The 11,952-nt window shown below is 37.5% G+C and overlaps 1 protein-coding gene across 1 annotated transcript in view; it reads left to right on the top strand.

Moving 5' to 3' along the window:
• Nucleotides 1-6,493: 6,493 nt before the first annotated feature.
• LOC109378603 (SH3 domain-binding glutamic acid-rich-like protein) overlaps nt 6,494-11,952 on the top strand; it is a gene marked incomplete at its 3' end in the record, with an annotated part of 13,241 nt that continues 7,782 nt past the window's right edge. The window contains exon 1 of the mRNA XM_019634919.1: nt 6,494-6,565. Coding sequence (XP_019490464.1) covers nt 6,494-6,565 — 72 coding nt within the window. The remainder of the gene's footprint in view (nt 6,566-11,952) is intronic.

The raw sequence follows: 11,952 nt of genomic DNA, 5'->3' as shown, positions 1-11,952 counted from the left end.
TTGTTTTTTTGGTGTTGGGTTGTATGCATGTTTTTTATAAATTTTGGATATTGACCCCTTATCATTGGCAGGTCTTCTTCCATTCAGTGGGATATGTTTTTGCTTTGTTGATGATTTCATTTACTGTGTAAAAAAATTTTAGTTTGATGTAGTCCCATTTGTTTATTTTTTCTTTAGTTTTCCTTGCCCGTGGAGAAAGATCAGAAAAAATATTACTGAGTGTAATGTCTGAGAGTTTATTGCCTCTATTTTCTACTTGGAGTTTTATGGTTTTGGGTCTTACGTTTCAGTATTTAATCTATTTTTAGTTTATGCTTGTATATGAAGTAAGAAGATGGTCCAGTTTTATTTTTTTGCATGTGTCTGTCCAATTTTCCCAGCACCATTTATTAAATAGACTGTCATTATCCCAATGTATATTCTTGCTTCCTTGGTCGTAGATTAACTTAGCTATATAGGCATGGGTTTATTCCTGGGCTCTCTGTTCTATGCCATTGATCTACGTTTCCATTTTTATGCCAATACAATGCTATTCTGATTACTATAGCCTTGTAGTACTGTTTGATATCAGGTAGAGTGATACCTCCAGTTTTTTTTTCTTTCCCAAGATTGCCATAGTTATTCCGTGTTTTTAAGGTTCCATATAAATTTTAGGATTATTTGTTATAGTTAATTCTGTGAAAAAATGCCATTGGTATTTTGATAGGGATTGCATTTAAATGTATAGATTGCTTTGGGTAGCATGGACATTTTAACTATGTTAATTTATCATATCCATAAGCAGGGCATATGTTTCCATTTATTTGTGTCTTTTTAAAATTTATCTCTTCAATGCCTTATAATTTTCTGAGTACAGGTCTTTTACTTCCTTGTTTTAATTTATTTCTGGATTTTTTTTATGCAATTGTAAATGGGATTTTTTTCTTAATTTCTCTTTCTGATAGTTCATTATTGGTTTATAAAATGCTATCAATTTCTGAATATTAATTTTGTATCCTGCTACTTTACTAAATTCATACATCAGTTCTAATAGTTTTTTGGTGGAATCTTTAGGGGTCTCTATGTACAGTATCATATCATCTGCAAATGACAGTTTTATTTCTTTATTTCCCATTTGGATGCCTTTTATTTCTTTTTATTTTCTGATGTTAGCTGTTATTTGTCATAGATGGCCTTAATTATGTTGAGATAGGTTCCCTCTAGTCCCATTTTGCAGAGAGTTTTTATATAAATGGATGCTGGATTTTGTCAAATGCTTTTTTTGCATCTATTGATATGATCATATGATTTTTATTTTTCATCCTGTTTTTGTGGTGTATCATGTTAATTGATTTGGGGATAATGAACCAACCTGGCATACCAGAAATGAATCCCATTTTATCATGATGTATGATCTTTTTAATGTATTGCTGAATTTGGTTTGCTAACATTTTGTTCAGGATTTTTGCATCTATGTTCATTAGGGATTTTGTCCTATAGTTTTCTTTTTTTCTAATGCCTTTGTTTGGTCTTGGAATCAGGCTAATGGACTCGTAACATGAGGTTGGGAACCTCCTCTCCTCTTGAATTTTTTTTAGACTAATTTGAGGATAGGTATTAATTTCTTTTTGAATTTTCTTAAAATTCACCTGTGTCAGTTCTTTCATCACCATATATTTGATCCCATTTATCCTCATCTACACTTGAAACCTATGTAACTTTACTAACCATTGTCACCCAAAAAAAAATCTAATTAAAAAAAATTCACCTGTGAAGCCATCTGGTCCAGGACTTTTTNTGGTAGTTATAATTGGTATGAGTAATAAGAAGACTATTGTATATCTGTCTCCCAGTCTTGTCTGAACACATCTACAATTTGAAATTCCTATGAATTTGGGGATAATTACTAAGTACCTTCTGATACATGTGTCTCTATATGCAGGATGAACCCATAGCTTCTGTGAGCCCAGAAGCTCTAACACTTGTGCAACTTTTGAGATTCATTCCTTCTATGCTTTGCATAGAGCAGCTGCTGTGTCCCTACAAAGTTGACTAGAAGATAGTCAGAAATCTCCAGAGCGCTCTCTCTTGTAGTTAACTTTCTTCTAGGATGTACACGTGGTATTTTAGGAAATAAAGACTTATTTTGCTAGTTGGGGATGGACGAGAGTCTGTTGCAAACAGTAACCCTCAACAATATCTCCCTGCATTCGAACCTTAGGTAAATGAAATGTATATAGCCCTAGTCATAAATACTTTAAGAGTAGCAAAAATACCTGATACTGAAAAAGGTGTCTAAAGCATAATTAAAAACCACTAATAGATGGAGTTTTCTCCAATCCATTTTGTAGAACTCATCAATCTAATTTGATGCACAGATGTTTAATCCAGGGAATTTCTTTTGAAGACATATTTTTGGATAACAGTTAATTTATGAGGAATTCAGCTCAGTCACCCTCAAAGACTGATGCATGCTACTTTTGAATAACCTCTCATAGGTTGCTGATTATAGCCACCTGACTTTTCTCAAACTTCCCCGGCTTTCTCAAACTTTCCTAGAAAGTATTGTCAGATTTTCAGTATGCTGCAAGAGTTTTGAAAAAAGCACTTTGCTTGCATTATATGGCTGGACTTTTTTTTCAAGCTTTACTGAGGTATATTTTGACTTATCTACTTGCTTCCAAAACATAGAGTATGGAAAGGGAGAAAATGGTCACTTTTCGGTGGATAAAGCTGGAAGACATTATCTTAATCAATTAATCAAGGTTAACACCCATTAGTAAGTCATCTTGATATCATGTGCCCCCTGTTATGAAGTGATGTAAAAGGCACTTCTTATTTGCAATATTCTTCCCCAAAATCCCTAGCTCCAATCTAATCATCAGAAAAAATCAGACAAACCTGAATTGAGGGACATTCTGCAAAATACCTGGCCAGTACTCTTCCAAACTGTCCAGATCATGGGAAACAAAAAAAGTCTGAGAAACTGTCACAGACCAGAGGAGACTAACGACACATGACTAAATGTAATGCGGTAACTGGGAAGGTGTTGGGATGAAGTTCCAGAGAGTAGTTTCCAGGCTCTCGGCCTCACGTGGAAAGGTGCTGGCTCGGTTATGTAGCCTGCACGTGCAAACACTTATATAACTAGTTGTCCATCAGTTGTAACCATTTGGCCATCAGCTGTAACCAGTTAGCCATCAGCCACTATTCTGTTTGCTATATAACTGCCGTGGCTACGTTAGCAAGCACATATGTTGCAGGTTTAGCAGATTGTACCTCCTGTGTCTCGCCCGGCCGCCGAGACTGTGGTGCAAGAAGACCACTTGTTGGGCTATTGGCGGCTGTTTGTTTCTTGTATCTCCACCGGCCACCCTCGAAAATATAGTGGTATGAACCCCCTATCCATTGGCTCTGTTGTTGCTTTTCGGTCTCACCATATCCACAGTTCACCTGCCGGGAGCTGAGCTCCTGTGTTGCACCTGGTGTTACAGAAGGGACCTTGAAACCAAAAAAGGACATTAGTGGAAAAATGTGAAATTGAACTAATCTAGAGTTTAATTAATAGTAATGTACCAATGTTGATTTCTTAGCTGTGACAAATGTACTGCTGTGAGGTAAGATGTTAACAACAGGGGAAACAGAGAGACAGCTATCTGGGAACCCTTCTGTAGTATAGCTGCAAATTTTCTATAAATCTAAAATTATTCCAAAAGTGAAGTTTATTAAAATAAAAAACTAAAAATAAAACATTTTAGTGGTCCCAAAACTTAATACTGTGAGATCAATCAGTTTTGACTGTCTACTTTGTGTCCAGCCTGGAGGTGAGCACTATGTGGGAGACATAAGCAAAAGGCATAGCTCCTACTTTCAGGTGCTTTATAAACTAACTAATTGAAGAGATGAGACTTTGACATGTGAAGAGATTAGCAAACATTGGTATTTCATGTATTTGATTAAGCTCTATACTGGGTGATACAGGCTATAGGAAGTCAGAGTGAGAGGGCTGGAGTGGCCACCGAGGACTTCACAGAGGGGAGTGAACCTGGGTGAGCGGTTAGACCTGCATCAGTGGAGTTAGGGAAATCTTGCAGTTGAAGGGAACAGAGAAAAAGGCCTGCAGTTTTAGGCAGAACAAGCTTAGGGTAAAGTAAAGGCAGCCTGATCTGATGGAGGACCAGGAGGGGTGGGGAATGCATATTTATAGAGAGGTCCTCCTTATGCAGAATATTTTTAAACAAATATTTACTTATTTTTTTCTTTTTAATGGAAATCACCTGAAAAATAATTTTGTTTAGTACATTCTGGATTTTTCTTGACCATGTAGTGTTATTATANATGAATGATGCAGCTAGAATTCAAACTTAGATCTGTCTTACTCTGAAGCTTGTATTATTTCTATTAAACCACTGCATTGTTCATTTTCCTGTTTATTCAAAGATTCCATATTTATTATTTTCTTCTCCATTCTGTATTGTGGGGAGCTGACCTCAGCAAATTACATTTCCTAGTCTACATTGCCAACTGGCTGCCTATTAAGTTTGGCCCATAATAGGAGGCACTGGTTGGAAGAGTGGAGGACAGGAGGAGAGAGGAAAAGCCAAAGTATCCCCCTCCTTTCTGTTTCTGGAGGGTTCATGACAGTGGCTGAATCTCCTTTATGGTACCAGCTGTAACAGGTATCCCAGCTCCTGGGTTCTGTAATACCACCTTCTCCACTTTTCCTTCTGCCCTAGATGCAGTAGCAGCTTCCTGCTGTTGCTAATCTCTGGGTTCCCTCACCATCACAAGTTTGCCTTTAGCTCTTTAATGTTTTGTAAGTAATTCTTCATATTGGGTTGTCGGAAAAGTCATGATGCATTTTTGCAATGAAAACATAGAAACAATACATTATGAGTTTTCCGACAACCCAATATTAAATTCCCTTGTTTAAACTATGTCAAGGCTTCTCAACCTTGGCACTACTGACTTCTTGGATTGGGTAATTATTTGTTGTTGGGGGGCTGCCCTGCACATTTTAGGATGTTTAGCAGCATCCCTGGCTTCTATCCTTGAATAGCAGCACCAGTAACACCCTCCTAGTTGTGTAAAACCAAATATATCTCTAAACTTTGCCAGATACCCCTGGGGGAAAAATTACCTCCTGTTGCAAAACACTGAACTATGGCCTAGGTTCCTATTTCTAGACTGGAATGTGACTGAAACAACTACCCTAACTGCATAGGTAAGGCTCTGATATAGAAGATACTAAATTTGTAAGAGCAATCTTTGTTCTCAAAGAGCTTATGCTGTGTATATGAAGAACTAAAACACATTTCCATGAAATGATAAATAATATGATACCAATATATGGTAGAATACATTCTGGATTAATGTTAGCATCACAGAGATGTAAAAGAATTATTTATTTTTCCTTAAGGTAATTTCTATAGAAGAAGCAGTCTATGTCACAGTCTGTTTTGTTTCCTCTTGTATTCTTAGCACCAAGAACAGTGATTGGGATGTAGTAGATGCTCAATGCATATTTGTAAATAAATTAGTCTGGCTTAATTGAGAAACAAGTCTTCTTTCTCTGAGTTACAAACCTGTTTGTGTTTGTAAGTACAAGACCAACAAATGATAATATGCTTTGATCCCAAAATACTTAGAGACAGCTAGATTCTCCTGTGCAGCATTTTATGATCAGATTTCAATAAAACTGAAGACATATTTTTCTTCACATGAATTTCAAGACTGACATGCATTGTTTTTGTTGTTTTGATAATGGTAAGAAATGTCTCTTGTATGACTATTGGATTATTTTACCTANTTCATGTCATTCAATATTTACTTTGGTATTTAGGTGCTCCTATGTTGAGTGTATAGATATTTACTAGGGTTATGTCCTCTTGTTGGATTGATTCCTTTATTATATAATTTCCTTCTTTATCTCTTAATTTCCTTCTTTATCTTTTATTATAGTTTTTGTTTTAAAGCCTATTTTGTCTTATATATGTTTTGCTACTCCAGCTTTTTTCTCATTTTCATTTGCATGAAATATATTTTTCCTTCCCTTTAGTTTCAGTCACTGTGTCTTTTGTACTGAGTTGGTTCTCTCATAGACAGCATATGTATGGGTCTTGTTTTCTTATCTATTCAGCTACCCTATTTGTTTTGATTACAGCATTTAATCCATTTACATTTAAACTGGTTATTGATAGGTGCATAGTTATTGTCATTTTATTATTCGTATTATTAATCTTCTTTTGTATGTTTATTTGTTTTCCCCCTTCTTTTTCTTCTTAAAGAAGTCCTTTTAGCATTTCTTGTAATACTGGCTTGATTGTAATGAATTCACCTAGCTTTTTCTTGTCTTGAAAGCTCTTTATCTCTCCTTCAATAATTGTTACATAAAGTAGGTTTCTGATCCCTTGCTTGCTCTCTTTTACTTCTGTTTGTTTATTAAAATTAATTGGGGGCAATGATCAATAAAACTACATAGGTTTCAAATGTATAATTCTATAATTCATCATCTATGACGTATGACAATTACTATCGCAGACTTGCCACTATGCACTTACATCGGCAGGACTGTACAAACGGCTTGGTAAGGTTTCATAACCTTGGTATATCAGTGCCTCACAGTTGTGTTCATGTCAACATGTGGTTGTGTCTTGCTGAGTAACATCCATTATTGTTGTTGCGTGTTTTTTGTGCCATCACGAGAATGTCTGAGCTTGAATTAGAGCAACAAACAAACATTAAGTTTTTTGTTAAACTTGGCAAGAGTGGAAATGAAATCAGGGACATGTTAGTCCAATTTTATGGGGATAATGCCATGAACAAAATGGCAGTGTACAAATGGATTCAATGTTTTTCTGAGGAGAGGGAATGTGTCACTGATGAAGAGTGGTCAGGGCAGCCAGTAACGAGCAGAACTGATGAAAATATTGGAAAAATTCATCAAGTTTTGCGTCAAAATCATTGGCTGACTGTGAGCAGCAGAGCAGACCAAGTAAACATTGGTAGAGAAACGGTTAGGAGAGTCTTAAATGAAAACCTTGGCATGAGAACGGTATGTGCAAAAATCGTCCCAAACGATCTCAACGATGAACAAAAGCAAAGGACAGTCAAAGTTTGCCAAGACCTTTTGGAGAGGCAAGATGATATTTTGGGCCATGTTATTACTGGTGATGAAACATGGGTGTACCTATATGACCTGAAACAAATAATCAAAGTCCACAATGGAAGTTAGCCAATTCTCCACAACCAAAAATCTTTGGTCAGTCCAAATGAAGAGTCAAAACGATGTTGCTAATTTTTTTTTTATATCTGAGGTATTATTCATTATGAATTTATACTAACTGGACAAACAGTTAACCAAGTTTACTATTTGGAAATGCTGAAAAGGCTGTGTGAAAAAGTTAGATGAAAATCACCTGAACTTTCCTGCATAGCTCTTGCATCACAGCAACGCACTAGCTTACCTGGCACTGTCTGTGAGGAAGTGTTTCAACAGTAAACAAAAAACTGTATTGGAATACCCTCCCTATTCACCTGATCTGGCCCCCAATGACTTCCTTCTTTAACCAAAGATAAAGGAAATATTGAAGGGAAGACATTTTGATGACATTCAGGACATCAAGGGTAATATGATGACAGCTCTAACGGCCATTCCAGAGTTCCAAAATTGCTTTGAAGGGTGGACTAGGCACTGGTGTCAGTGCATAGCTTCCTGAGGGGAGTACTTAGAAGGTGATTGTAGTGATATTCAGCAATGAGGTATGTAGCACTTTTTTCCAGGATGAGCTTGCAAACGTAATTGTCAGCCCTCGTATCTTTATGGATAAATGTTTTCAGTTTTTTTTTGGTAGATACCCAGGAGAGGGATTGCTGGGTCATATGGTAATTCTAATCTTAATTTTTTGAGGAACATCCATACTGTTTTCCATAGCGGCTGTATCAATCTGAATTCCCACCAACAGTGTATGAGGGTTCCTTTTTGTCCAGTCACTCCAACACTTGGTATTATTTGGCTTGTTGATGATAGCCATTCTAACAGCTGTGAGGTGATATCTTGTTGTGGTTTTGATTTGCATTTCCCTAATAGTTAGTGAAGGTGAGCATTTTTTTTTCATATATCTGTTGGCCATTTGTATTTCTTGTTGGGAGAAGTTTCTGTTCATGTCCTCTGCCCATTTTTTAATTGGATTGTTTGTCTTTCTGTTGTTGAGTTGTATGAGTTTCTAATACAGTTTGGATATTATCCACTTATCAGAGGCTTTGTTTGCTAACATCATCTCCCATTTGGTTGGTTGCCTCTGTTTTGTTAAGGATTTATCTTGCTGTGTAGAATCTTTTTAGTTTTATGTAGTCCCATTCATTTATTTTAGCTTTTACCTCCCTTGCCTTTGAGGTCAAATTCATAAAATCCTCTTTGAACCCAAGGTCCATAAGTTTAGTACCTGTGCTGTCTTCTCTGTAGTTTATTGCTTTAGGTTTTATGTTTAGGTCTTTAATCCATTTTGATATTTTGATTTAATTTTGGTGCATGGTGACAGATAGCAGTTTAGTTTTATTCTTTTGCATGTGGCTTTCCAATTTTCCCAGCACCGTTTATTGAAATGGCTTTCTTGGGGAAGGCCGAATGGTTAAGAGCATGAGCTCTGAGTAAAAGGGTCGCCAGTTCAATTCCCACATGGGTAGTGAGCTGCGCCTGAGCTGAGATGCCATTGAGCTGCCAACAGGTGTCAGGGTGGCTCAGCTGGTGAGAGCATATGATCCTAACAACAAGGTTGCTGGTTCAACATCTGCATTGCATGGTGGACTACGCCCACCTGCAAGTAAGATTGAACATGGCACCTTGAGCTGAGTGGCTGCAAGCTGCCGACTGGTGGCCAGATGGTGACTGGACTTGGAGCTGAGCTAGCTATTTCCTCCACAACTAAGATTGAAGGACAACGACTTGACTGTTCCCCTTCCCCAATTTAAAAATTTTAAAGATTTTTAAAATCTTAAAAAAAAAGGCTTTCTTTTCTTCATTGTATATTTTTAGCTCCTTTGTCGAAAATTATCTGTCCATATTCATGTGTGTTTATTCTGGGTTTTTAATTCTATTTCATTAGTCTGTGGTCTGTTTTTCTGCCAATACCATGCTGTTTTGATTATTGTTGCTCTGTAGTCAAGCTGAAGTCAGGGAGTGTGATACCGCCAGCATTATTCTTTTTTCTTAGGATTGCTTTCATCATTTGGGGTCTTTTGGGATTCCATACAAGTCTGATGATTTTTTGTTCTATTTCTTTAAAAACAACATTGGAATTTTGATTGGGATTGAATTAAATCTGTGTGTTGCTTTGAGTAATATGACCATTTTAACTATGTTGATTCTTCTAATCCTTGAACACAGAATGTCTTTCCATTTCTTTGTGTCTTCTTCAGTTTCTCTTAAATACGTCTTTTAGTTTTCAGTGTATAGGTCTTTCACATCCTTGGTTAAGTTTACTCCTAGGTATTTTATTCTTTTTGTCATAATTGTGAAAGGAATTGTTCTTTTTTATTTCATTTTTCTGAAATTGCATTGTTAGTATATAGGAATACAATGGAAATTTGTACATTGATTTTGTAGCCAGCAGCTTTACTGTGTTTGTTTATCATTTCTAATAGCTTTTTGGTGGAGTGTTGAGGGTTTTCTGCATAAAGAATCATGTCATCTGCAAAAAGTGACAATTTAACTTCTTCATTCCCAATTTGGTTACCTTTTATTTTTTTTGACTGATTGCTCTGTTTAAGACTTCCAATACTGTGTTGAATAACAGTGGTGATAGGGGGCAACCCTGTCGTGTTCCTGAATGTAGAGCAACAGGCTTCAGTTTTTCTGTTAATTATGATATTAGCTGAGGTTTTTTCATATATGGCCTTTATTACAAGGTATTTTCCTTCTATTCCCATTTTATTAAGTGTTTTCATCATAAATTGATGTATCTTGTCAAATGCTTTTTCTGCATCTACTGATATAATCATATGACTTGTATCTTTAATTTTTTTGTGCAGTATATCACGTTGATTGATTTTCTTGTGTTGAACCATGCATGTGTCTTTGTGATGAACTCCATGTGGTCATCTCACTTCTCTTTCTGCTATTCCTGTTATGCAAATGTTATGCTTGTTGTTATCCCAGAGGTCCCTTAAACTATCTTCATTTATTTTTTATTCTTTGCTTTTCTGTTGGGGTGTTTTCTGCTACCTTGTCTTCCACATCTCTGATTCGGTCCCCTGCTTCATCTAATATGCTGTTTATTGTGTATTGTTCACTTCAGTTGTTGTGTTCTTTATTTCTGACTCATTCTTTCTTCTGGTTTCTATGTCCTTCTTTATGCTTACTCTCTTCATTGAAGTTCTCACTTGGCTGCTTAAGTATTCTTATAACCAGTGTTTTAAAATCTGTCTCCTTTGTTTTGGTTGCCTCCAGTTCATTTAGTTCTTTTTCTTGAGTTTTCTGTTGTTCTTTTATTTGGGACATTTTTCTTTGTTTACTCATTCTCATTGCCTCACTGTGTTTGCTTCTATGTACTAGGTAGATCTCTTATGTCTCTCAGATATTGCTAGGTGTCCTGTGTCATCCAGTGGCACAGACTCTCTGATCGCCTGTGTGTGTGTTCCAGGAATGTCCCTTGCGTGTGTTGTATGTATTGTCCTGTTGGTGTTGAGCCTTAATTGATTTTGGTGCATCAGTGGGTTGGATTGACTGTTTGGCTGACTGGCTGTGCAGATTAGCTTTGCCCAAAATGAATGAGCTGCTGTGTGGGAGCTGAACCTTCAGAGGGAGATACATCCTGGTACACTCCTGTGTGTGTTGAGACCAGCCTTTGGATGTGTCACTTGTGGGACCAATCAGGTAGTGCTCTGGTGTGTTCTGAAGCCAGCCACTGGGTATGTTGTTTCTTGTACCTCTTAGTAGGGCTTCCATGTAGGCCAATTTTAGCCTTGCCTGTGACTGGCCTGGGGCTGTGTGGTAGGAGCTACAAAGCTATATGCAATTGGTTGCTGCCTGTGTTGGAAGAGAGGCATGTGTGGGTGGCCCTTGCTGTGAACCGAGGTTCCCTGCCATCAGTATCGGGTCTGGGGCAGCTTAGCAAAAATGCCCAGGGCCCTCCTAGGCCTGTTGCCATGTGCCAGCTGACCTTACAGCTCAGCGGCTGAAAGAGCCTCCTTAGGTGCACAGTCTGGGCTCTTTGACCCAGTGTTAACAATGCCTCCACATGCTGCCTGATTTGGTTTGGGCCAGGGATTCATGGATTATGGCTGGTGATTTTCACAAAGTAAATGCACCAGTTTTTGCACCAGTACTGAGTCTGTGGCCACCCTGCAAATGCCCCAAGAACACTGTAGCTAGCTGTCCTTTGCCTTCAGCCTACAGAACAACAGGAGCTGCACCAGAAAGGCTGCAGCATGAGCAGGGACTGACAACCTGCCACTGAAAGCTTCCTTGGTCATTATGTGCTGCCCGCTGCTGAACTAGTACAAGCCTCCAGCAGCTTGTGGGACAGGGCTGGCTGCCCAGGGCTGATGCAGAATCTTGAAAAAAACTAGTTAGAGTGGGGCTGGAATTGGGCACGGGGAACCAGTTTAACAGCATTAGGATTGCAATATATGTTTTACTTCTGTGGCTTTTAGCCCTTGGCAAAATTGATGTCTATCATTTATTTATCTGCTAACACCTCTCTCAGCATATACTACATTTAATAAGACTATGTGAGGATGATGTTCACCCGCAAGAATTGAAATGCTCATAATCTGGATTAAAAAGGCTTTTCCTGACTGAATGAAATGTTAGTTCTAAATAAGCTTATCTACAAGCCCTTTTTTATCTGAAACTTTTCTCTGTCCATACTCTTTTCCAGAGTCAGAAGGAACTTTAGTCCCTCTGTTACTGACTCAGTTAAAGCTTTCTTTATACTTTCAGGTGATTAGTGCTTTGTATTCTGATCATTTTGC

Source organism: Hipposideros armiger, unplaced genomic scaffold (genome assembly GCF_001890085.2).
Source record: "Hipposideros armiger isolate ML-2016 unplaced genomic scaffold, ASM189008v1 scaffold_2228, whole genome shotgun sequence".
Lineage (NCBI taxonomy): Eukaryota > Metazoa > Chordata > Mammalia > Chiroptera > Hipposideridae > Hipposideros > Hipposideros armiger.
Note: the sequence above shows the minus strand (reverse complement) of the source record. Positions and strands in the feature narration are given on the sequence as shown.